We start from the raw sequence: 26,056 nt of genomic DNA on the forward strand, positions 1-26,056 counted from the left end.
TCATAAACTCTTTATCTTTCTTCTTAAATTACTTTTACAATTTACAAATACCTATACATAATGGACAAATATTACACAGCTAAGTAAGATGTTGACGCTATATATACAAGACACCCAAATTACACCTGCCAAATATCATATTTTCATTATATTCCTATTTTGTTTAGACGTGTTGTACTGTATGTATGGTGTTTAAATAAAATCAACCAAACTCGAGTAATTTTACAATGATCCCTTTAAATTAAATAGATTTAGTGGTACTAATACAGTATGCTTATAGTTATACTTATAGAGTTGAGCAGACATGGGTTTTTTTTTTGGGTGTTCCTATCTTCTGATGTAATGACGCAAATCATCACCCAGTCTTAAGCTCTGTCTACACTTTTTTTGGGTGTTCCTATCTTCTGATGTAATGACGCAAATCATCCCCCAGTCTTAAACTACTGTAGTTTGACAACAAAAAAGTGTGATGTGCCCAAATATGGTAGTGATATATGGGCACATCACATTTGTCAACTAAAGTTTGATAGTGTAGACAGAGCTTTATACACAACTCTATACAATATCTCAGATCATACACTACACATGTTTTGTTTGCCTACATGCTCAGATAAAGTAACTCATTATTTCTGAGAGGTGCCAATTACAGGGGTGCCAATTAATTCTCTTAATTAAAAATCAAAAGGATGCGGCTACATTTTTGTCATTTTCTATAGATGACAAACAAATCAGTATGAGCTATTCTTTCTTTGTCTTTTTAATATCATGAACCAAAATTGTATTTTCCGTTGACATTTGATGAAAGGCTGTAAATGACATTTGATGAAAGGCTGTTAAAACATTGTAACATTCAACAACCTGGGACAGAGGTCAAAGGGCGGTAAATAATATAAACACTGAGCGCAATACAATAGCAGTGATGTAAACAAACATCATTCACGTTGATAGATGAATGGATTCCTAGTTATCAAAATTAATAAGAAGATGTTACAGCTGCTGAATATTTTAACTGATTTCAGATGATGCAAAACTAGGATATAATAGGAATCGGTGTTTTCCAAAGGTTTGGCACTTTCTCTCTGGCTGTTCTACTTTTTGGTTTGATTTAGTTTTTTGTTTATTTTATTTCTATCTTGAAGTAATTAATTAATTTGCCTTTAGATTTATTCCAAAAAAAAATTTTGAATAAAATAAAAAACAAAAACCCCAGATATTTGCATGTACGAATCCAATTGTTTTTACTCGGGGTACCCGAGTCTAGGACTCTCTCATCTTCTCCTCTTCCATCCGACACTATTGAGTAAAAAGTGCGATTTATAAAGTACTAATCCTCCCTTATTCGTTGTAGTACTGAGCTGGGATTTGGCATGAATTTACTACTGTAGTGTATAGGTCCTCAAAGCTATAGAGCCGGATGCAGCCATATGACGTCTCGAAGATGGTACCTTATAGCCGTATTTGGTAGCCATTATATAGTTTGTGTCTGTCTACTAAATTCATTGCAGTTGGCATTACACTATAGTGTGTGTTCACAAGTCTAAAGGTTGCCGTACAGTGTTGACAAAACTCTAGTAAAATATGCCAAAGATACACTTTGTATGTTTATAAGTTGTTTTGAGACTGTGTAATATGGTAGTAGTCACTCTCATACTGTAGGCCTACATTTAAAAGTCTAGGACTCTCTCATCTTCTCCTCTTCCATCCGACACTATTGAGTAAAAAGTGCGATTTATAAAGTACTAATCCTCCCTTATTCGTTGTAGTACTGAGCTGGGATTTGGCATGAATTTACTACTGTAGTGTATAGGTCCTCAAAGCTATAGAGCCGGATGCAGCCATATGACGTCTCGAAGATGGTACCTTATAGCCGTATTTGGTAGCCATTATATAGTTTGTGTCTGTCTACTAAATTCATTGCAGTTGGCATTACACTATAGTGTGTGTTCACAAGTCTAAAGGTTGCCGTACAGTGTTGACAAAACTCTAGTAAAATATGCCAAAGATACACTTTGTATGTTTATAAGTTGTTTTGAGACTGTGTAATATGGTAGTAGTCACTCTCATACTGTAGGCCTACATTTAAAAGTAACACATCCAAATGCCAACTTTAAGTCAATGGCTACCAGATGTCTCTGTGAGACGGTTATTTGAACCAGTACCAGTACCAGTACACTACACTATACTTTAACACGCCTTAAATAAATAATAGAAACAGTTGTCACAATACAAATATAACTTTCAAAATACTAATGGATAAGTCCCATTTCTTTTTAATTGTTAGAGTGAGATGATATAATGGCATCTCATGCTGAGTACCTCAGAGCCCTTGTTTGTGTTAGTCTACAGGGTATAGTAAATGGGGCTGTATACAGTACAAATAATAATGTCCACTCTAAAAGCCTTGTCTACACTATCAAACTTTATGTGACAAAAAAATGTGATGTGGCCATATATGGACATGATGATGTCATATCACTACCATATTTGGATATTTTTTAACTAGTTTGATAGTTAGACAGAGCTTAAGTTGAATGGGGAGTTGACAGATTGACAGTTCTATAATATTTAACGAGGCAGACCCGAAATAAATAAAATATCAGAAAGTTATTAGCCTGATAATCAGACTAATAACTTTCTGATATTCTCTTTCCATTCATATAAAACGTTCGTTATTTGTTGGTTTTTTTAACTTTTAACAAACTCAAAGTCAAGAAATTTGGATGTGTGGTAACCATGTTTTTGAGATTCATGGTTGGCCAAATAAGGGCCAGCGAAGCAAGTGTCAGGTTGAGCAAGAGATGATGGGGGTGTTTAAATTAAAAAATAAATCTACTGCCTGGTACAGTATGTTGTTACAAACTGTATACAATTATTATTTTTGTTTTAAATGTACTTATATTATAATTTGTAGGGTTTTGTGGATAGTTTGAGAGCACTCCTTTTCACCTGCCCTTCCTAACCTAGGATTACCCCAATGTATCTACATCAATCTGTAGGTGAAAATTTATTGATGTTTTAACCTATTGAAATACCTTGCCTACACAATACCTCATAGTTTTTCTAGGTTATTCTATATTATAACATTGAAAGAATTATTATCAATGTATGTAGGTAATAAAACATCATGGTTGAAAGGTTTCAGTGCTGCTGACATGGAAACTGTAAGGAAAAGAAAGAAATTTAACATAATGGTTTTTAAAATAAAAACGCATAGGATTATTGCTGAATTAGTAAACAATCTCTTGTTTGCATAAAGTAAATAATGTTTGATGTCATGAGGACATTAAATTATGTAAACAAGAACCAAGCAAATTAAATTGATTATTATAATTTAATTTAAAAAATAATTAATTTCCTTATTTCACACCTGTGTATGGTACACATCCAATGTGTTTTTTTATGATATTTATTTTGGATACATACTGTATTCAGGGAAACCATACTGTACTGTATTTAACATACATTATGCATTATAGTGAATATGTAAGTAAGTGTAAGTAATTATACATACTTTTGGCATAACCAGTGTGTTTTACTATCAACAACCAACAATGTTTATGTCACTGTGTACACTTTGATCTACAAGAGTATTGACTCAACACTAACAGCAAACTTATTATTACTGTATATTATTTGTGACACTGACGTTTCTATGGAATGAATTTGTATTTTGTGATGTGTCCAAATATGGTAGTGATATGACATCATCACGTCCATATGTGTGCACATCACACGTTTTTTTAACAAAGCGTTAGATTTTATTACAATTTTGTAATTTGTTTTATATATATATTGTTAAATATCATTTTTACTTTAAAAATTACAAATTATTAATTATTTTAATCAGATTTATGAACTAATAAATGGATAATATTCAAAGATTAATAGTACAGTTTCCAAAATATTATTTTTTTGCATATTTGCCTTTTATTTGTATTTAAAGATTAAAGAATTTTATTTTTTTAGGCAAATATGCTACATTAATTTTCATAAAGTATGTTATTGTTAATTTGTAACACTTTCAACCTGAATAAACTGTAGATTAAGGCCCCAATTATTGAAAAACAATGGTATAGCCTAGGGTTATCGGCAGCTGCTGGTGGTGTTACTATACATACTGTACACAAGGCATTGTGGCCTACATGTGGTTCTTTATGAAGTTCAAGTGTGGTTAGGCATACACCTTAATTAGTGGTTCATTAAATATTGCTTAATTTCATCAAGCTATGCAAATGTAACTCAATTTTGTAAGCTACTGATTAAAATGTATGGATTAATTTTTAGTAGAAATTAAGATTGATTTTTACAATCTACATAAATTAATACGAAATAAAATTAATTTCATGGATCTTTTCAAAATGATTTTAATTTAAAATACTATTAATACAACAGAATAGTACATTAAATAAATATTAGAAATAAATTATTAGTTACAGTAGAAGAAAAAAAAATTACTAAATCATTAAAAATAAGTAAAAAAGACTGTATGCATCTAAATTAAATATTGAATATTAATAAAATATCCCTACAAAATTAAAACTTTCTTAATAACTAAAAATTAATTTGTATCGCTTGTTTTGGGCACGCTCCGCCATAAGGAGCTACTGCACTGTATGTCCCCATAAACCAATACTGTATGTACTCATTTTATACATACAGTAATAAAATCCATATCTACACTGTACTGTAAAGCTCTGTCTACACTATCAAACTTTGTTTGACAAAAAAATGTGATATGCCCATATATGGACATGATGATGTCATATCACTACCATATTTGAGCACATCACACACTTTTTTTTTGTCAAACTAGTTTGATAGACAGAACTTTATTCTCTGAAAAACAAGGTGTCACAGTCAGATGCTGACATTATGATCCTATTGACTACACATTCTACAATAAATAACTTGTTTCAACAATAAATAACTTCTTTTTGAAATGAAATAAAATGTTCCTACTATTGATGAACGTGCTTTATCCACAATGACGACATGATGTAGTTGTCATGACAACAGCATAGGTGATAAGTCAGGTGATTGTGTTGATGAACAAAAAATCCTTCCTCCTCCAGACACGAAATCGATGAATAAATAAAATTATGGCAGCTTGTGTACCGCAGTTTTGTTTTTATTAATTTGTAAGTTACATTTTGATTAAATTAAATTATAATGAAAAAATTACATTTTGATTAAATTAAATTATAATGAAAAAATGAAGATTAATTAAATCAGACTTTGAATACGTTATTTTATAGTTTTAATAAAGTTAATCCCTTCCATAAAAAAACAACAAAACAATAATGTTTTCTCATATAAAATGACAAAATAAATGGTTAAATTCAACCAAAAACCCAGTGATTAAAATTATAATGTATGATTTAATGAATAGTGATCTTTTTTTTTTCATTTTTTAGAATGTATGTTGTAAAAATGTAATCAGATGTTTTTTCTATACACACACATAATGGATGACTGAATGTTAGTGATTAGTACTTTTAGAAACAAACATAAAATAGCACATAAAATTGGATAACAAGATAAATAATTAAAAATTAAAAACAATTATGTAAAGCTATATGACTCATTGTGAAAGTATTAGTATAGGCATTAAAAAAACCCAAACAAATCATAAAATAAAATGTTTACAAATGAAAATATCAGAATATGAATGATTAAAAATAAAGACCATATTAAAAATAACAATTTTTGTAGAGCCTACTGTATTAACTATTATACACTACTTTATACTAATAATTTTGATCTTCTATCTTTTCCTTTTAACGTTAGCTAGGTTTAACTATGAAATTGTAGTAGAGAAATAAACCTCAAAATGATTGTAAAATTTGTTAATTCTTCATCAGTAAATTGGTATTTTGCTTTGTAAATTATGAACAATCCTTTTAAGAGCATAGAAAAGAATTTAATCTTTAGTTAATAAGAATCAAAATGAAAGTGGTGGAGTGAACTGAAGCCATATTTAGCAGTCAACATAATAGCCATGCAGAAAATAGTGCATACTACAGTGTGACTCAACCTATTGTTAAGATAACAATGGTTCTAATCAATAAACAGCCTATTCATATAGCATAACAGTACACACAGTATCCGTACTATTATATTATATTATTAATAAACATTAGCTAGTGTATTCATCATTGCCAATGACATATTACATAAATACAATGTACTGGTAGAATCATGGCGGATATTTTTTTCCTCTATGGTAGAAAAGAATTAAGAAAAACAAACAATGAAAGGCAATGATAGTTATTTATAAATTTGGATTTCATAAGGAAATTAAATTGTACAAAATAAATTTGATATGATAGACAAATTAAAAATAATTACTCATTAATTAACTGATTAAAAACATATGGAATTTAGTGTAGGTAATAAATAAACTATGAAGCGATTTAAAATACAAAAACAGTACAAAATTGTAAACAAAACAAAAAACCAAAGCGCAACACAGCAAAAAGTTAGTTTTCAAACAAAATTACAAATTTCACAAAGACAAAATATATACTGAATTTGCAAATTGCAATAAAAATTAAATACAATAAATACTGTAATCATTTTTTCATGAAAAAAAAAATTGCTTTATTATTGATAAAAAACTTAATAATTGATCAACTTGTCATATTTTTTAGAAATATTTCTGATATTGATTCACAATATGTTTCATACAAGGAGTTAATCTATTATAATGAATTGCACAAACCAAAAAAAATCATATTGAAAATGGCAGATGTTTTAAATATTAAATTTGGTTAGTATTTAAACATGCATATAGGCCTTACATACAAACACTAGATTTAATAATAAATAATTTAATGATTTAATAATGCAATAATGTTTATTTTAGTTCTATTCCAAAAACAATTATGTGTTATTTATAATTTTCCAATGACCTATTTTGCACTAATTAAAATAAATCTAGACCAAATATGGAGCTATAATATAAAGCAATATAGGAAGATATTAAACCAATGACTTCCCGTTCAAACAATAAATAACTCTAAGGCCTAAAATTTAATAATTTTAATTCAGTCTTGTAATAGTGCATTAAATGCTAAAACCTGTCAAAATAAATGTCAGCATATTAGGTGAGTTTTTAAAGCAGTAATTAAAAATTAGCAAATGGAATTAATAAAATTAGATTAGTTAGTATGGCTTTAGTACCTTACCATTTGGTATATAGGCCTAATAATAATAATAATAAACTTTTTAATTAATATAAAGCGCTATTTACTGATGTCTAACAGCGCTAAAAAGACCAACAAGAATTATTGAAAAAGGTGAGATTTTAGAAGTAATGACTGTATAAATACAGTATGTTCAATTTTTGCATTTATGATGTACATTTAGGTACCGTTAACGTTGACAATGTTTCCTTTTCATAATGTATGATTTAAAAATGCATTATCAATTATTGTATTATATTTAATTGCAGACACAAAAATATGTAAGATCATTCATACGATGATGAATTGAATGAAATAAATACAAAAATTTTTATCTGTACTTCTGTGCTCCGATATATTTATGACATTGCGCTAACATATTTTTTTTTAATTTTGATAGAAACAACGTAAGCCGCCCGTACAATAAACATATCGTTTTCGACAGATAAATCCGGAAAGAAGCTAGGCCGCTCCATCGGCTCGGTCGTCGCCCTACGGCCAGGCCGGAAACGACCATAAACCCCTCCTTTCATCGCCACCGCCTCTTTCAATCTTTGGCCTTCGTCGAACAGCCACGATTAATGGAATTAAACAAGAAAATGAAATACTTACCTAAAAGGAATATTACTATAAAAGACCTAAAACTCATTCTGACAAAAGCACCTAAAAATATGGTAAGAAATAAATTCGTCTAGTTATGATATCAACAAGTTATTGTGCCTACATATTTCTCATCATCCGCTTTACTTTTGATTCACATTCCAATGATGTGAAAATTCAACTGTTGCATTGCTTTGAGATAGAGGGCGCTAGACAGGAATATAGCACTGTATTTGAAATTTCCAATATGACTCTGCTTATGTGATTATTGTGAAAACAATTTTAGTAGTTACTGTTTATTATTCTGTAAATATGTTCATATTGAGCATTTATATCTGGCAATGTGTTTCCAAACCATAAACTTCGCACTAACTGGAAATTAAAAAATAATTAACAAAGCAAGAGTCAAACTTGCAATCCTCAGTTCAACAAACCACAGCATCTATTTTGACACACAACGAAAGACCATTAAAAAAATAAAAATGATGTATTTCTTTATTCAAAGTATTACTTTTTATTCATATCATTATATGGGCATACTCTATCTAAAAATGTTTCTACTTATATAACATATAGGATGGTTTTAAATTTGTTTTTCTAAAATTGAATAAAGTATTAACATGTATATGTCCCTAACATGAACATTAAGAAAACTATATTGAAGTATAGGGCAAAGGGTTAGACACTAATATCACTGAGTGATTTTAGGCAGCCATATCTCCATATATTTGCTGCCTCCAGTCTGACTATACTGCGACAGATACAAGTAGTCTCCTGTTTCTAGGCCTAGTCTGTCGACTTCAAGAATGGCATTTTTGGCCATTTTCCTGAATCTCTTGCCTACGATAGACTTCTCAAGTGGATATGAGTACACAACACGGCCTTGGTCTTTCTTCAAATACACCTAGAAAATATAATGTTGAAGAACAATTTATTTTCAAAGGTCAATAGGAAAACATTTTTAAAAACGTTGTTATAACAGTCTTGAGTATTTATATGGCCATTGTAGAAGTAATTTAACAAGTTTTTGATTTCCTAAATATGGAATATCTTTGGCTTATTGCATGCGTTAGTTTTAAAAATAAGAATTACTTACATTTGTTTCTTTTGGGCTTGGAGGTGTGATGTCATCAGGAAGGTACAGACACATCTCATAATTCTTTTTGCAAGATACTTTGTCAAGATCAGCAATACTCATCTACAAACAAAAATTAAGTATAAGTTAATTAACATTGATGATTATTTAGAAAATCTCAGTTGCTATAGTCAATACAATCACCCTACTATGGCACTACATTCTCCACTGTCTATCACTATCATTGCTACAAATTTCTTACCTTCAGAATTGAGGGAGACGTCATTGAAATAACTTTGCCTTCTCTGTTGCCAGTACCGGCCATGTAGAGGGAGAGTCGCTGATAGTTGTCATTGCTAGCCATGTTCATATTACATGCTTTTGAATAGCTACAAACCCACTTAGCTAAGACAAACAACAAACAAACAACTGTTTATAAAGTGGGCTTATTATGGTTCAATGATATTGTAAAGTCATTCTATATTATTATTATGTGCACTTGATTCTCTGTGCTGTATCTCCACATATGGCCTTATCTGTTCAGTATCATAGGAAACTTCTGTAATACAGTGTCACATATGATGCCTGTATCATAGGACAATTCATATGTATTCCACGTGGTGTATGTATTACTGTATATATTAAGGTTAGGGTTAGTTGAGGCTTATGGCCTATGATACAGACGTCACATGTGATACATATGGGAGATTGTATGTATCACAGAATTTGCTATGATACAGGAAAATGACACAGTACCAAGAATGGGCTAAAATGTGGTATAGTTGCAAATGTTAATTTGCTCTGCTTCATTCAAGTATCAAATATCTCACTAAGCATTTCAAACTCGATTGATACCTACAAGGTTCATAGGTGCGTTCTTCTACATTTCCATGCTTTGTCACAAGTTGGTAACTAGGACAGTCTATACCAGCAGTGCATGATGGGAGAGCTGTCTGCATTCCGTTTTGACCAATACTGTAGATAAGGAATTAAATGGAGAGGGGTATACATTGGTGTAACGGCTATGAGTGCTCACTGGCTAAACCCAGGGGCCTCAGAGCTTGAAGGGCCCCAGAGCATGAGCAGTCCAACGCAAATCCCAAGCGTTGAAGGGCCTCTTAGGACTGCTAAACCAGGAGCCTTTGCCCATTGTGTTACGCCACTGGGGGTATAGTTTGTTTATGGTGAAAAAATCCGTTGAGGAAGAACTATCTATCTATCCTATAGGGAACCCAATCCCAAGACTTAATCCAATGGTGGCTAAACCTACAGGGTCTAATCTCATAAGTATCACCCAACTATACTGTAGTTCTTGGTTTCAATCCTTTCGGTGGCCAGGATTTGTCACTTTCACAACAACCACAAGCTCCAAGAGTTGAGCTGTAATCTGTCTGCAGAAATGGACAAAAATAACACACTGTTTATTTACATAATTTGTGGTTGAATGTTGAGAACCACTGGTGGAATGGTGAAAGATGGTGGTTGATTCTTGCTGGTTGCCATTGCCGGAGGAGCTTCAGTGCTAACTTGACAACCAGAAGCTGCTTCTATCCAAACTTCAATGGTCCTATTTAAGCTGTATTCTAAATAAGAAGAACAATAGAGTATTATTATACAGGTCTACTATGTATATCATTATAACACCTAAATAAATTCCTGTCATTTGATTGGATGGTTGTGGGTCACATGGTGTGCAATTGGGGTCGCAGGCCTACTTATGGTAGGGATCACTTGTCTGTGGCCCATTGCTAAATTGCATTTTAAGATACTAAGAAAAAAACTCATCAAGAGAATGCATATCTTGCAAGGCTTACCTGCTAGAATAAATGAATTTGCCTCATAGCATCTGGACCCAAGTATGGCACGCAATCTTTCATAATTAGCAACATTTTTATTGGTCATGGATCCTTTGAATTGGTAAACATAAACATCCAAGGAATCAATAAATTCTATGTTAACAGAGTTCTGGAAGTAAAACAATTGATGTATTTTTATCTTAAAGCTCTGTTTACATTATCAAACTAGTTTGACAAAAAAAGTGTGATGTGCCCAAATATTGTAGTGATATGCGCAAATATGGTAGTAATATGACATCATCATGTTCATATATGGGCACATCACACTTTTTTGTAAAACTAGTTTGATAGTGTAGACAGAGCTTAAAACAACAACAAAAACTGCTAAATAAATTTATAAAATTGTTCTTACATTGAATGATTCTGGCAAATTTCCCTGCAAGTTGCTAGGAGCAATAAATGCTGTTTGGTAAACAGCATCACAGTTCTCAGGCAGTTCTTGAGGACGGTCAACGGTGAACAACACAGGCCCAACTGGTTTAATGTTTTGCTGTTTGGAATTGAAGCCTGCAATATAAGAAATTGAACTACAAGAATAGCTTTACATAGAATGATGCTATATGGCAGTTCTATTATATTACTAAACAGGGGTGGATCCAGTTGGCCCGGCCCCCACCCTGCTAAATTTCGCAAATTATAATGCAAAAGATAGGACATTAAATTAAACTCACCCCTTCATTTCACCCTTTTAATAATAACCTGAATTTATAAATAAAAGCAATGCGACGAAGCGTTGGATTCAAACCCATGATCTCATGATCAGTAGTCCAATGTCCAACACACTGCGTCACACGCCCACAACTTACCTCTGAAATACCACGAAACAGGGTCATAGGAATCTGACCTTGCAGTTTCAAAATCACAGCTGTAGGCTTTCTTGATAACTGTATTCAGGTTGCTATACCGACGTAGTTCAACACCCTCATCAAGTGTTTCTAATAATTGATACTTTGGACAGTTTAAACCTGAAAAGTAATTTCAAAATATATAAATTTATATATATATTATATTAATGATAACTATTATGGGAGGAACCGAATGAATGAATATGATACATATCTAAATAAAAACCAGACCTGTGCGGGGGCCAAGGTTCCGAATTGTGTGAATAGTGTTGGAATAGTAAATCAGTAATCCTAATTGCAATCAGATGATTACATTAAAGCATGGTTCCCACTAGAACGCAACGTAAGAAATTGTATTTCGTTGCAATCTAGTGGGAACCACGCTTAGGCTTTCAGTTTAAAGTTGTTGTTATGACTAGATAAAGTACCTTCACATTCTTCCATCGGAGGATTTGCAATAGTAGGCTTCAAATCCAGACACGGGTTATCTCTAGCACCGTCAAAAGGGATCCAGATTTCGTTTGTTCGGTCAAAAAACTGTGTTGGTCTAAAAATTAAAACACAAATACTAAATGTATTATCTTAATCTACATAATGTTCTGTTTTTGCATCTACGTAAATTCAAATTTGTATTATCATTATTTATATATTTATTATATATTTAAAGACTGGTTTCCCAGAGGGCCCAGTGGCTGTGATGTACTAGTACACCAGGGTAACCCCCTACTCATCTCTGAAGATGTACAAGGTTCTTAAAAGTGCACATGAGCCAGATGTGTACACTGGACCTACTGTTTATAGTCCTTATCTGAGAAGACTCGTTCTCCCATCAGAACTATGGAGCGAGTGATCCTCGAACCCCTTGCCGATGTTATGACTACGTAATTACGGTTGCACTGTCTTAACCGCTTGGCCACTCACTCGCTCCCAGTGTGCTGATCACAGTAGGCACTGTACTGTGGTTAGATCCACAGAAGGTCTAATTAAGGCCAGAGTTTCTGATTAAAATTAGGATCATTTCATATATTACATTTACTTACTTATTATAGCCAGCGGTAAAGTAAAAATTATCAACATATGATTTGTTTGTAGCATCCAATGCATTTTTCAACTTGTACAACTGGTACGCTACTTTGAAACTGTTCATATAGCCGCCAAATGTCGACACATAAAACGTTGTTTCTGGAAAACGTTCCATGAATACCTAAAAATTTATGAAAGTTGATCCAATGATGTGTTAAAGGTTACTGGGCTATTCTGAAATTTTTGGCTAGTTTAGACATTTTGGGAAATTCGGCCATTTTCGGAAAGTCAACCATTTCTGGCAAGTCTGACATTTTTGCAAGTCTGACATTTATGCTTGCCTAACATTTTGGGCAAGTCTGACATTTTGGCCAAGTCTCTAATTTTGGGCAAGTCTGACATTTGGGAAAGTGTCTTATTTTGGGCAAGTCTGTCATTTTGAGTGTAGGAGTTGTATGGTTGTGGGAAAGTTGTCTCATACCTTTTCATTTGTAGGTGTTGGTGTATTGTTCCAGAATTCTACTGGTAGGTAGAATGAGTATGTGTAGTTCTTGAAGAGTTTAAAAGGAGAACACGTGGCCTCACTACGAGTTATTACAGGAATTGTCATCGGAATTTGAACACCTATAAATAACAGAAAATTTTAGTATCATAATAAGGTAACAATAAGGGACCTTTGTAAAAGGGTAGCTCTACAGTAGGTATAAAGTTTCTAATGTTTATTATCAAATGTAAACCTTTGCAACAACATTGATAATAACCACACTCATTTTCATCAAGCAGTCACAGCTGACTCGGACACTAAATTACAATGGGGTTACCTTCACGATTTGCTCCAGTGATATACTGGTACAGCCTTCTAAAGGCCCTATTTCCTGCAGTCTGGCGGCTGAAGTCAATCACACTTGTAGACATCCAGATGCTTGCGTTGTACCTTCGAACCTCATAATCTTCAGTACTGCACATGACACTGTAGTCTGGAGATTCATATTTGTCGGTAGGCTTCGTCTTTTCCTTAGACCTACGTGGGAATAAGAATGTTGTATTTAATACTACAAATAGTACCGTACTGTATAATATATAAGTATAGTCCCATGTTAGAGTATAATCCTACCCCTTAAATTATGCTAAATTAGGATTAAGGTTTTGGTATATTCACGCATGATAATATTTGCCCAATTTGTTGCCAGGCTCCACGCGACAACACTTGGTCATATGTCATATACCGATATTGATGGTATGTTTCGACTATCTTTTCTCGGAAATATTACTGACCTGTCCCAAGATGGAGCAGCAATGACCTCGTCAAAGTCAAACATATCAAGGTCAAAGTTTGATGACTTTCTGGCAAAAGACCTTTCAGATTTGTCAATGGGTTTCTCAAAACTCATTGGTTCATAGCTCTCTATGTCAGCGCTTATATCACTAATCCACTCTATAAGTCCAAGTATCATTTCAGATAAGCCAGCTCCTCCGGAATCACGTCTGAATCGCATTTCTAACGACTCCATCTTTTGACATTGAAGGATCCCTTGTCCGAGCTCATTCCATTTTTTCGCTTCATCTTCCAGTGTCATGTCAAATGGGGGCGGTGTTGTACTTGGCATTGAGATGTCCTCTTCTTCAGTGATGTCCTCATCTTGCAAGATGCCTTCAGCTCTGTCAATAACTTCACTAAAAAAATAAATAAAAATGTACTTATTATTAAAACCCACTATCTTGCATTAATTCATTTAAGTCTGATGTTTCTAATGATATGTTGTCGTCTATATAATATAGGGCTTCAGCAACATATTCTTCAGCACAACTTTTCATCATAATAATCCACAATTAAAATATTAAATTTGATCACAAAAAGTATTACTCTTTCTTACTCTAGGACTTTTGAAGCCTTTTTCTTAAATGTTGACCAGCTGATGGCCTGGGCCCCGATGACAAGCGACAAGATAAGAATAAACCTCATCTTTTAAATCTGTAAAAATTAAAAATAAATGAAGCAAGGAAAGCGAGTTTAAAAAAGAGGATTTCTAAAATAATTATTAATTCAGAAAACTAATTAGAATTATCATTTATTCTGACAGATGACGTCTGAGTGAATGACTTCAGAATTGCTCATGGCATTTAGCAAAATAAACTTGCAATAAAAAGATTGTTTTACTAGGAAATAAAAGAATTACTTACCATGCAGCAGAATCTTAACAATCAGTCACACCAATAAAGCTAGAACTGAGCTTCTAAGATATAACACCATGTACTTATCGATAACTTTATCCAATCAGAAGAAAGCACCATCAATAAGGAAGTTCAAGCCAAAACAAACATCCTTTAACAGTTTCTGTTATGTAATTTTTTTGGTTTGAAAATTATTTCTGGAATTTCTAAAATTATTCCCAGAATGTTAAGGGTGGCTGGGAACAATTTATAACAGTACTTACAGGTTTGCAAAGGCTTCCTGGCTGGGTGTTTTATTGAAATTAGGCAGGATGAAAGGCCATAAAATTAAATTAAATTAGATTTTTTTTTTTTTTTTAGGCTGGTTTTATGTGTGGAAATACTGCATTTTACGATTGAATTGTAAACGTTTGCTACTATAGTGACTTTGATTGTTATTGTACAGAGTGTGAGTTGAGGCATAAGTGTAGAGAGAAGTTGGACAGAGTGAGAGAGGAAGGCCAGATGGTGTATGCAGGACGGCGAGCAGAAGAATGCATGGGGGTAGTATGAGGCAGGGTGGTGAGAGGGCCAGGCAAGGTGGTGTGAGGGCCAGGCAAGGTGGTGAGAGGGCCAGGCAAGGTGGTGAGAGGGCCAGGCAGGGTGGTGAGAGGGCCAGGCAGGGTGGTGAGAGGGCCAGGCAGGGTGGTGAGAGAGCCAGGCAGGTCTAACCTTGAGGTGCATGGAGTACCGAGTAGGTAAAATGCAGAGGTAGAGTGTAGTAAAGAAGTGCAAGCGGGGAAAAGGTCAAGTTGATTATGTAACTTAACTTATGTAACCATAACATTTATGAACCTCCAAAATGGTATACTATTCGTGTTTTGTCCAATTTGAATACAATAGATGCACTTGACTAAAATTTGATCACTTCCTGTGACCTTGAAAATGGAGTCACATATCCCAAGTACAAAAGGTGATTATTCAGTGTTGTATCTAGGATGCTATGCAAAATATATTATGATACGCGATCAAATGATAAGGATTTATTTGGAATTTGAAAAAAAATTATAAATGTGTGTATTGAAATAAATCGGTTATGGAATTACTCCTATGCTGTCTACTAAAAAGAAAAATATTAAATGAAGATTTAAGATTTTAAATGTTTATTCATAATACCATATCAACCAAAACAATTTGTTTTTTATTAACACAGCAAGACTTTGGAAAGAAAGTTTCATATCAACAGTTGAAAGATGAAGCCAATGAAGTTATTTTAAGACATAACAATCTATCAAGAGACCTGGATGTTGGAGTAGCAATAAGTTTATCAAGTAGAAGATAGCTAGTGATAAGAAATAAAAAACATGACTTAAACTTTCGTAAAAGTATCATTAAGCTGATGAAATGGATGGTATAAACAAGGCCAATGAAACGTAGCATTCAAGTTAGGGCTCAGGACGAGCGCTTAAAACTTTAAAGTTAGACTTGATTTAGTTCTTTTACAGAAAATCAAAACGTTGAATATACAGTCAGTGAATGCTTTGCTGCCCTCACTTGACACTCTCTTTTTTCTTAGCCTCTTCTTTCTGGGCTGCTTTTTCCTTGGCCTGAAAAATACCAATTTGAAATCATGTTATTCATGAAAATACATTTGTAAAATTTTATAGTGATATAATTCATTTGACATATTCAAACATGTCTTTCATTATGCTATATTTAAAGCTCTGTCTACACTATCAAAAAGTGTGATGTGCCCAAATATGGTAGTGATATGCCCAAATACAGTAGTGATATGACATCATCGTTTCTATATATGGGCACATCACATTTTTTTGTCACATAAAATTTGATAGTCTAGACAGAGCTTTATGGTGTCCCATGGACGTAAACACCAGTACAGTTGGTCTGGTTACAAGCGGACTACATTTTTTTTTAGATTAATCTTCACATCAATGAATAATAGTATATTAAAAATAGGGACAATTGGTCCGTACCACAACTGCCCCTCACTGTCTACCACTCCAAGATTTCCTCTAGCAACTGCACCACTTTAAAGGCGAATTTACACAGACGAGCGGTAACGGTAATAAAAATATAGAATCTGTGATATTCCTTATGACCATTTACACACAACGCAGAGGGTGACGGGCGGTTTCCATTCAGGATAGATACAGATTCTACGTGGGAGAAGCTATGCGATTTTCCGCTTGCCATTACCGCTCGTCTGTGTAAATGGCCTTAAGTAGAGTTGCTAATGCTCTGTGTTTAGCATTTTGAGAGTTGACTTAAGTTCTTTTAACGCTCACCTTCTGAACAAGTGGTACAAGTTTATCCTTATCTGCTAACACTTGTAATAGTTCCATGATTAGTGGTAAGTAATTATGTTTTCGTCTAATGTTTTCAACCTGAAAAAGTAATACAATAATTACTCCCTAATGTTAATATAACATAGATATAATTCCAAATCACAACATTTTTATCATTTCAACCTGTGAATGTGAACAATTACTTCCTAATGTTTTTTTTATTTTTTATTTCATACATATCCAACAGCAAGTAACTCTTATGGGATGGATAAACTATACACTAATATATGAACTAAGTCTCACTTCTCACTGGCTTCTGGAGTGGAGTAGAAACAGTCATGAATTACCCTGGCTTTTTCTACTTCACTCTCTAAGCCTCATGAAGAAAAATTCCTGAATGATCGGAATCAAAACGGTACTGGGTATGGTCTACTAGCGTTCCTGCTTCCAAAAGTCATCCATTCATAGAAGCACTGATGAAGAAAGTCTATCCGTGGTGACTAATAGAGTGTGGTCCCAGGACATGACTACACTTCAGCTTCAGTTTATAGAAGTTTGAACATTTTTATTAGAAATAGATTATACGATGTTTAACAATAGTGTAAATAGTTTGATTTATTGATTTTGTATAATGTATATTAGTTTGATATGTGTTGAATTAGTTAATTCATTATTAATTTTATATACACATTTAAATATCGTTTAGTTATAAATAGATGATGTTGTTATATTATTTTATTCCAAATCACAAAATTACCACTTTGAGCTACTGAATTCCAAAAAGTCCAGTTAAAGTTATTTTTAGACCACACTTACTTGATATTGTTGCATTTTTTTATTTTCTTGTTCAATTTTTTCTTGTAGCCGAGCCATCTCTGCTTCCATGTTACATACTAATGACTCAGTATTGTCCGTTTCCATGTCTTCAGGCTTAAAAAGAAGATCAGACATTTTAAAATCTAAAGCTCTGTCTACACTATCAGTGGAAAAAGTGTGATGTGCCCAAATAATTATGGTTGTGATATGACATCATCGTCACATAAAGTTTGATAGTGTAGACAGAGCCTTATACACCGCTACACACATTGCTAAATGTTGACCTTTGAACTCCTATGTTGTTTACAACCTACCAAGTCTATCCTTACCTCATTCTGTTTGTCATTCAATTTCTCTGCAAGTTGGCTTAGTTTTTGTTCATACACCATCTTAAGATCTGACACTATGGCCATCAAGTTGAAATGTATTTCTTCAGCATTATACCTAAATGAACATAATTTAATATTAAAATCATATATTTTGTAATGTTCAATGTTATAAGAAAATAATATACAGTCAACTCTCCTAATAGCGGACACACTTGGGCTAGCCTAACACAGTATGTCTGGTTTTCAGGAAAGTCTGGCATTCCGAATATGTTTTTACTTGTGAAAATTAATTTGGGACTTTTTGTGCTGTACCTTAAGAAATGTCTGGTTTGGATTTTTAGAGAATCCGGTATTGGCAGAGTTGACTAATGAGTATTTATATGATCTACACCTATTTATTTATTTATTTATTTATTTTATTTAATTTTCAGGCACACATACATGACAACACAGCGGTGCAGCACCCTGAGGATTGCCATGAGTGCAAAGCACTATCGAGATGGCTCTCCATATACTGCACTAGAACATATAAGACAAACATATACACAAGATGCTCTACATAGACAAAGACTTATTATCAAAATCTTACTTGCTAATTCTTTCTTCAATTGCTGGCGTCGCTGTTTTCAACCAATCATCTTGGTCACATTTTCCTTAAATATATACAAAATAATGTCATTCAATAAATCCATTATGGCAATCTAGCATGTATATGTTGTAAGAACACAACCTAAGTTCATTGAAATCAGACAAAGGGAATCCAACAACAGGATGCTGATCTCGTGAGATCAAAGGGTTTATCTGTGGCTGCAAACATGATCAGTTCCACACCCCTTAACATAGACACTGTCCACCACGGAAAATGTGTAACTAGTACAGTACTGTTGGTATTTGTCGCAGCCAGACATAAGATCAAAGGACTGTTACGAGTTTTTATGTTGGCAAGGCGAGCTCGGAGTCCTTTTGTTGATTGCATTGATCAGACTGGGGAGATTCTGACTACCATTAGTTTGTATAAAACAATGTTTGTCTTACCTAAGTCTATTGGGCCATCTTTTAACCCATCCAGCTCATAGAGTCTACCATCAATCGGCATGAAACCCACAAAATGGAACGCATCAGAATCTTTAGACATACTCTTGTCAAACTCAAACATCTGTTGCCTAGGAAAAACAACAAATAAATATTGGATTGAATGAAGGGGTGGAAGTAAAGGCCAAGAAGAGATCAGGATATCAACAGGTGAAGGGGTGGAAGTAAGGGTCAAGAAGAGGTCAGGATATCAACAGGTGAAGGGGTGGAAGTAAGGGTCAAGAAGAGGTCAGGATATCAACAGGTGAAGGGGTGGAAGTAAAGGTCAAGAAGAGGTCAGGATATCAACAGGTGAAGGGAGTGGAAGTAAAGGTCAAGAAGAGGTCTGGACATCAATAAGTGAAGGGGTGGAAGTAAAGGTCAAGAGGTCACGATATCAATAGGTGAAGGGGGTGGAAGTAACGATCAAGAAGAGGTCAGGCTATCGATAGGTGAAGGGGTGAAGGAAAGGTCAAGAAGAGGTCATATCAATAGGTGAAGGGGTGGAAGTAAAGGCCAAGAGGTCAGGATATCAATAAGTATTTTATTTTGTAATAATTGCTAAATGAAGATGATTTTAAGACGTATTTAATTAAAATACCATAAAACCTCGAAAATAAGGGCTCTTTCTTATTTAGGACTCTTGGGTGGGCTCCATTTCGAGATGGGCTTTTATTCGAGAATACATTTACAAACTTATTGTTTTACGGTAGTAAGATGGATGTTTTTTTTATATGTAGAATTAAATACTGTACCTTGAAAAGCTGTTGTGCACTTGTTTAATAGTGTCTGAGTTACTGATACTCAAACCTTTCATCTAGAAGAGAGAATAAAAAGGAAACAACTTATTAAAATCTGGACAGTTCTAGAGTTCAGAAAGATCCATTTAAAGTATAAATACTGTATGTGTATAAAACATAAAATGAAATAATTGTTGATGACCTATGACATGGTATGCCAAGTTATGTAATGATAGAAACACAGACGATGTGGTCAGCATTTCCAAGTATGATATAGTTTCTCAAACCATTTAAAATGTATACATCTAGAAAGGTCAAAATATATGTTCTTATTAACTTACAGTGGGGTCAAATGACTGTGAGAATTGCTTGAAGTCTGTCAGTGTAGGGCCTAGGTTGAAATCTTTGTGCTTACAGTTGAGCAGGATGCTTAAGATGGCTTGAGTCGCACACGCATTGTTAATAACCTAAAACAAATATATGGAATGTGAACATAAAATAGTGTGAAGCCTTAGTGGTAGCTTGGTGGTTAACATGCTTCTGCCTTCCAATCCCAAGGTCCAGGGTTCAATCCTGATCTAATACCAGGGTTGTAACTCACGATTCTTTCAACTCCACTCTCAAATGAGACTTAGATTACAAACACGGTAAATAGAGTTTACAAAGCAAAAATTAATATGCTACTCAGTTCTGTTTACCTGTTTAGCAAAAAAGATTGTGTTGAGTCGGTCATCTCTTACAATGCTCCCTGCTCCTTCGATCCCTGGCTTCCACTTAAAAAGAAAAATTAATCCATGTACTGGTCTGTTAAGAAGAGAAATAAAATGAAAGTAAGACAAAACCTAATAATTAATTGGTCTATTAATTAATGTTGTCTTAAGTGAAACAGGGAGGCAAAGAGTTTTACTCGTATAGGCTGCCTCCTCTCATAGTGTTTATGTGTGAGTCATTATGTTCATTTGAAAGTGTTGAGTGTTGGGCTTGAAACAATAAGGTTTATTGCAAATTGCGTGAGCGATGCATAATGGGAAGGTTTTGGGAGCAATAGCGCCACCACCAGTATATACAGTTTGTATTATACGGTGGGGCTATTGCTCCCAAACCCTTTCCATCATGCATTGTGCAATGACGTTTCTCGCGAAATCAAGGTATTTGCGATAAACCTTATGTGGTAAGGTAAAGAATTCCATGTGTTTATGATACATATATCAAAGAAAGAACTCTACTAAAGCTATTAAATGGGAGTGATTACAATTTGTTTGAATAAATTATAAATGTATTCACTTTAAGTCTGCAAAACTTGTTTCATCTAAACTCCATATTTCTTCTACTTGGACACCAGTGGTTCCTGTAAAAAGTAAGTAATTAAATAATTGTATATTTTGATGAATGTTATTGTTAATGAAATATTATATTAAAATGATATTCATTTAGATATAATAATAGTATTAGCGTTCATGTAGACTACATACAGTGCAGTACCTATCACATTGTTTCAAGCCCAACACTTAACACTTTCAAACTACATATGACTATTACACATAAAGAAACACTATGATGAGAGGAGGCAGCCTATACGAGGAATACTCTTTGCCTCCTTATTTCACTTAAGGTAAGCATCATTTAAGGTAAGTACCCTAGCCTAACCTAATACTAATAGTATTAATTGAACCAACAAAGTCAAATACTATTATTATTAAATTAAAAAGAAGAGCCTGCCCTTTCTTCTTTTTGAAGAAGCAGTGCATGGAAAGTATGGCCTAATACATTTGACATACAGAATAGAATAGTGCCAGAATAAAGGAATATGGCACAATACATGTCATTATGCCTAGCCCAAATATCATAAGCTAGGCCTAGCAAGGTAGGCCAACTGTAGTGTGTATAGTAAGTATAAGTATGAGCTCGTGCGTGTGCCATCATCAAGAAGATGATGATGCATACTTCTTCTGCTGCCTTCCTGGCCTAGCATATATACTATTTATCTCGGTCAGTGCTTAAGGTAAGAAACTGTTTGCGGGATCCCTGTTTGCATATATACTAACATTAATAGAAGACAAAAATATATGTGCACTTACCAAATCCTTTGATTAATTCAGTAAATACACCAGGATCACTTTCAATCAGACACCAATCTCCCGCTGCTGCCGACATTTTGAATGTTTTTGTAGAGTGCGCCACCTATAATCATATCGCAAATCCATCATACCATCATCATCCATCATCATCATCAAAACGTCACAATTTTATTCATAATGTAATTTATGTATTACTACCAAAAGTTTGAACATGCTTAGAATACAATCTTAACAAATAAATCAACTTAAAAATGTACCAAATTTCTAAATTTTATTCAATAAAATTTACATTAGTCATGAAATATTATGATACTTGATTACGATTGCCGGGCCGGATCATGATGATTAGGGCCTACAACATGAGCAATTATAATTATATTATATTATACTCTATGCCTAAATGGTGTGAAGAATAATTATTAGACATATGCTTGCGGTACACAACGAATTACTCATATTAAAAATGTACACCTTACTATAATATATTACGTTTAGGCTACAGAAAGAAGTTCCGTCATTAACGAGTAGTATTTCAAAACATTGAACCATTGGATGAACTGTAACGTATGTGTTTACCGAAAAATATTTATTAGAAAAACTTTAATGTCCATTTCCGATTGAATCGCTCATTGGTACTGAATGCAAACTCCGGACGTTTTCCTCGAATACCTTTCATAATCTTCACGATAATCTTGGCATCATCTAAAGCTCTGTGTAGCTGACCGTCCATTTCAATTCCTAAATTAAATAAAACCTCTACGTTACTTTAACAAACATTTTAGTAATAGTTTGTTTTAAACATCATTTTATTGGTGTCTATTATCAGCGGATAGCAAAACGCTATACCTAATCTTTTGAAGCGATGATATTGCAACTACAAGAAGACATCACATACCTAGCCTCTTTGTCATTGCATTGATGGTAAAGGAGCTGCGGTCAGATTTGCGCGTGCGCACAGCATACATAAAGTGTTTTTTTATGTTGCTAAAACTGTTAGCCCATCTTGGATATTCGATTTCAGAGAGTTTGCATTGATGTTGTAACCACTGGTTACAATCAAAGACTCTGGAGAGAAAAAAAGATAAAGTAAATTATAATAATTCCACGATACTAATATATATAATAAATCAATTAATATAAATTATTAATAACTTACTTTTAAATATTTCATGAAGTTAACGAATATGTAAATTTAAGACAAGCATTTGAATGTAGAGTTAAATTATTACCCGTCTGTGACTAGAATGAAGTTTTTGTCTTCGATGAGCAATCCGCTACTTCTCATCCACGCCAACATCTGACTATAAACCTCTGGAAATGTATCCGCATTATCAACGTCATCCTGAAAAAAGAGCAATGTCCACTACAAATCATCAATCAATAAAGTTAACATTTATTTCTTTCAAATAAAAATAGCAATCTTTCAATTTACAAATATTATATGAAAATAAAACAGACTAGAAAAGAAAGAAGTGTATAAACAAATGGTAATAAATTTCTTTACGTTTTGAAAGTCACAAAAAGTAAAATCAAAAGAAAAAATCAAGAGAAACCTGTGTTGGGCAGGCCATAACTATTAATAATAATACACTTTCATATGCAGTAACACAACAAAAACAAACACACAAATACTGAACACAAGACACAAACAGAAAAGGGGCAAAACAAAGGAAGCTGATCGACTGCAATGAGTAGAGGTATTTATTTTTTACTTTTTCTTTTATTATTATTTATAAGTAAGTTAAATGTTGTGGCAAAGCACATGGGCGTCTTGTCTTTAAAGCTCTGTCTACACTATCAAACTTTATGTGATAAAAAATGTGATGTGCCCATATATGGTCATGAAGATGTCATATCACTACCATAATGAGCATATCACTACCATAATTGGGCACATCACACATTTTTGTCAAACTAGTTCGAAAGTGTAGACAGAGTCATAAGAAGACACCTTGGTGGAGTTTGTTTTGGATACGAGTACCTACATTTGGAAACGTATGATGCAGTGGTATCAACTTAACTATATACATTGTCGTGATTTCAAATGACAATAACATAATGAATAAATCGATATATTTATGTATATAATCATAAATGCTAGCATTGTTTAGTTTATATATACAGCGATATACAATGCCTTGGCTTACCTGTGTGATCTTCAAAAGATCCAGACAAAACGGCGACAATTGCGGGTTTACAACTGGCTTAACAAACTCCTGAAATTCACTGATCTGAAGAAAAAATCATTCTAAAAATGGTAAGTGGGAGGTCGTCCGTCATATGGAAAGAACCTGTGCTTTATGCTTGTATTTTCATTAAAATATTTAAAGCAAACATTAAGTCTTACTTGATTCAGTCTTGAATCCAGTATGACTGCCCCGATGATCTCAGTAATCTCCGGGTCCCAGTCTGGCTGCGGAGGTTGATTACACGTCGCCTCCAGATCAATAACTAGAAACTTATAGCGAACCATCTAAACAAAAAGATTTTAGATTTCATTAAAGCTTGGTTCTCACTAGCGACGCATCGCAAGGACGTATAAACGCAACGTAAGTGAATCGACCAATCTCAAGTGATTGATTATTCGAACAGTGGCTTGTCATTAGTCAACAATTCGCATGCGTTGCGCGTACGTCCTTGCGTTGAGTCTGAGAAAACATACAATCTGCTCGGATCATCTTTCATTTGGAAGATGAGTTAGATTGAAAATTTTCCCAATACAATTGTTTACATAACCTACCTTCTTATTCTATATTAATGTAATAAACTTTTGTTCAGATAAACTTGATTGATGAGTATTTTTCAACAGTGTAAAATATCCAATCGAGAGTCAATTTATATACCGTACTCTATAGTAGGCCTATATCCTCATCAACGCTAATAATTTGGGAATTTCCAAAGGCTACAAGAAGTAGGCCTAGGCTTATGTGGGTTGACAATGACAATGGCAATGATTTATTTATTTCTTTATCGACCCTTCAGGGTATGAATGAATATTCTTTCAACCTTATACCAACCTTGATTACCAACAATACTAATAAATAAACAAACGAAATAAATAGGCCGGCCTCTATTTGAAAGTTATAAATAGATTCCATCAATGACGCAAGTTGACAACAACATAGCACAACGCGAGTTGATCAATCACGAGCAGTTCGGATGCCACCGCTTGTGAAATACTTCGCGCACGTCCTTACTTTGCGCACGTCCTTGCTTTGCGCACGTCCTTGCTTTGCGTCGTAGGAAAACGCTTATAAAGTCGTTGTAAGTGGAATCACAATCATTATAAAATTGTTTCCACCATTAATATCTCATTTTTTCGGATCAGCAGATTTAAAAATACTGAACAATGAAGCTCAAATACAAGTCCACAAATTCATTCATGCATCGAGATATAGTCAACAGCGTATTTTTAGTGATAGATGTATCTACCTCATAAACTGCGAAAGATCGAATTATTGTTGCTAATATTAATAATTTCAAATGACAAGACAGATTATTATAATATTATTATGTTTTATTATATTACGTAACAACTTTGTAACCGAGCATTGTTATTTATGTTAATAATATTATAAAATAATTAAGTAGACCATGTATTAATTAATTCCATTTCAGCAATGAGTAACAACAATACTTTATCAGTCCAGGGGGAAAATGGAAAAAAGCTTCCCACTTTCTAGGAGTTTTATATGGTTAAGTAATCAGATAGTCTAGTGTACTGTTATGTCACTCTGTAACATGACCACCATTTCTCCCTAACTGTTATGTTGATATAGTTTGCGGTACACACCACGTATATACATTTCTAAAGAACTGTTGAGTTTCCCGACGGACAATACTTTACATTTAACTATTATCATGGTGTACCGAAATCATTCACCACAATGAATAGTTTACCCATAATTTCCAATATCCAAAATTAAACCTGATACCAGATATAAAGACACTGTTGAATTGCACGATGGACTGTGTCATTCGC

At 33.6% G+C, this 26,056-nt stretch overlaps 4 protein-coding genes across 4 annotated transcripts in view; all 4 read right to left on the reverse strand.

The window, feature by feature from the left end:
• LOC144838104 (uncharacterized) overlaps positions 1-7,934 on the reverse strand; it is a 31,702-nt gene extending 23,768 nt beyond the window's left edge. Inside the window, exon 1 of the mRNA XM_078693463.1 lies at positions 7,797-7,934. Coding sequence (XP_078549589.1) covers positions 7,797-7,833 — 37 coding nt within the window. The 5' untranslated portion in view covers positions 7,834-7,934. The remainder of the gene's footprint in view (positions 1-7,796) is intronic.
• A 341-nt stretch (positions 7,935-8,275) lies between these two features.
• LOC144837677 (uncharacterized) lies at positions 8,276-14,859 on the reverse strand. The gene is made up of 15 exons (XM_078692889.1): positions 14,765-14,859; positions 14,458-14,555; positions 13,859-14,257; positions 13,405-13,604; positions 13,065-13,207; positions 12,601-12,764; positions 11,989-12,107; positions 11,522-11,680; positions 11,068-11,222; positions 10,674-10,824; positions 10,289-10,442; positions 9,719-9,834; positions 9,122-9,264; positions 8,881-8,982; positions 8,276-8,688 (listed from the first exon to the last, which is right to left on the reverse strand). Exons 2-15 carry the CDS (start codon positions 14,544-14,546, stop codon positions 8,476-8,478), a joined length of 2,307 nt encoding a protein of 768 aa, XP_078549015.1. The 5' UTR covers positions 14,547-14,555; positions 14,765-14,859; the 3' UTR covers positions 8,276-8,475.
• Positions 14,860-15,876: 1,017 nt separating this feature from the next.
• On the reverse strand, positions 15,877-22,159 carry LOC144838623 (ubiquitin carboxyl-terminal hydrolase isozyme L5-like). The gene is made up of 11 exons (XM_078694048.1): positions 22,075-22,159; positions 21,281-21,344; positions 20,695-20,800; positions 20,338-20,463; positions 20,012-20,073; positions 19,221-19,348; positions 18,775-18,838; positions 18,186-18,300; positions 17,857-17,970; positions 17,041-17,139; positions 15,877-16,341 (listed from the first exon to the last, which is right to left on the reverse strand). Exons 1-11 carry the CDS (start codon positions 22,148-22,150, stop codon positions 16,285-16,287), a joined length of 1,011 nt encoding a protein of 336 aa, XP_078550174.1. The 5' UTR covers positions 22,151-22,159; the 3' UTR covers positions 15,877-16,284.
• A 315-nt stretch (positions 22,160-22,474) lies between these two features.
• Positions 22,475-24,939, reverse strand: LOC144837180 (3'-5' exoribonuclease 1-like). Its single transcript, XM_078692196.1, has 6 exons — positions 24,815-24,939; positions 24,422-24,547; positions 24,222-24,305; positions 23,304-23,416; positions 22,970-23,139; positions 22,475-22,812 (listed from the first exon to the last, which is right to left on the reverse strand). Exons 2-6 carry the CDS (start codon positions 24,545-24,547, stop codon positions 22,664-22,666), a joined length of 642 nt encoding a protein of 213 aa, XP_078548322.1. The 5' UTR covers positions 24,815-24,939; the 3' UTR covers positions 22,475-22,663.
• Between the last annotated feature and the right edge of the window lie 1,117 nt (positions 24,940-26,056).

This window comes from Antedon bifida, chromosome 3, assembly GCF_963402885.1.
Source record: "Antedon bifida chromosome 3, ecAntBifi1.1, whole genome shotgun sequence".
Classification (NCBI taxonomy): Eukaryota; Metazoa; Echinodermata; class Crinoidea; order Comatulida; family Antedonidae; genus Antedon; species Antedon bifida.

Excerpts from the sequence above, each read along its gene's own strand:
- LOC144838623 (XM_078694048.1), bottom strand. The coding sequence starts at position 22,150 with ATGTCGGCAGCAGCGGGAGATTGGTGTCTGATTGAAAGTGATCCTGGT. Across the intron at positions 20,801-21,280 it reads ACAAGTTTTGCAGACTTAAA|ACCAGTACATGGATTAATTT; the intron begins GTGAATACATTT and ends TCTTCTTAACAG. Across the intron at positions 17,971-18,185 it reads TGAATGACAAACAGAATGAG|CCTGAAGACATGGAAACGGA; the intron begins GTAAGGATAGAC and ends CTTCTTTTTAAG.
- LOC144837180 (XM_078692196.1), bottom strand. The coding sequence starts at position 24,547 with ATGGTTCGCTATAAGTTTCTAGTTATTGATCTGGAGGCGACGTGTAAT. Across the intron at positions 24,306-24,421 it reads TGGATTCAAGACTGAATCAA|ATCAGTGAATTTCAGGAGTT; the intron begins GTAAGACTTAAT and ends TTTTTTCTTCAG. Across the intron at positions 22,813-22,969 it reads TGCAATGACAAAGAGGCTAG|GAATTGAAATGGACGGTCAG; the intron begins GTATGTGATGTC and ends TATTTAATTTAG.
- LOC144837677 (XM_078692889.1), bottom strand. The coding sequence starts at position 14,546 with ATGAGGTTTATTCTTATCTTGTCGCTTGTCATCGGGGCCCAGGCCATC. Across the intron at positions 11,223-11,521 it reads TGTTTCGTGGTATTTCAGAG|GCTTCAATTCCAAACAGCAA; the intron begins GTAAGTTGTGGG and ends CTTATATTGCAG. Across the intron at positions 8,983-9,121 it reads CGTCTCCCTCAATTCTGAAG|ATGAGTATTGCTGATCTTGA; the intron begins GTAAGAAATTTG and ends TTTTGTTTGTAG.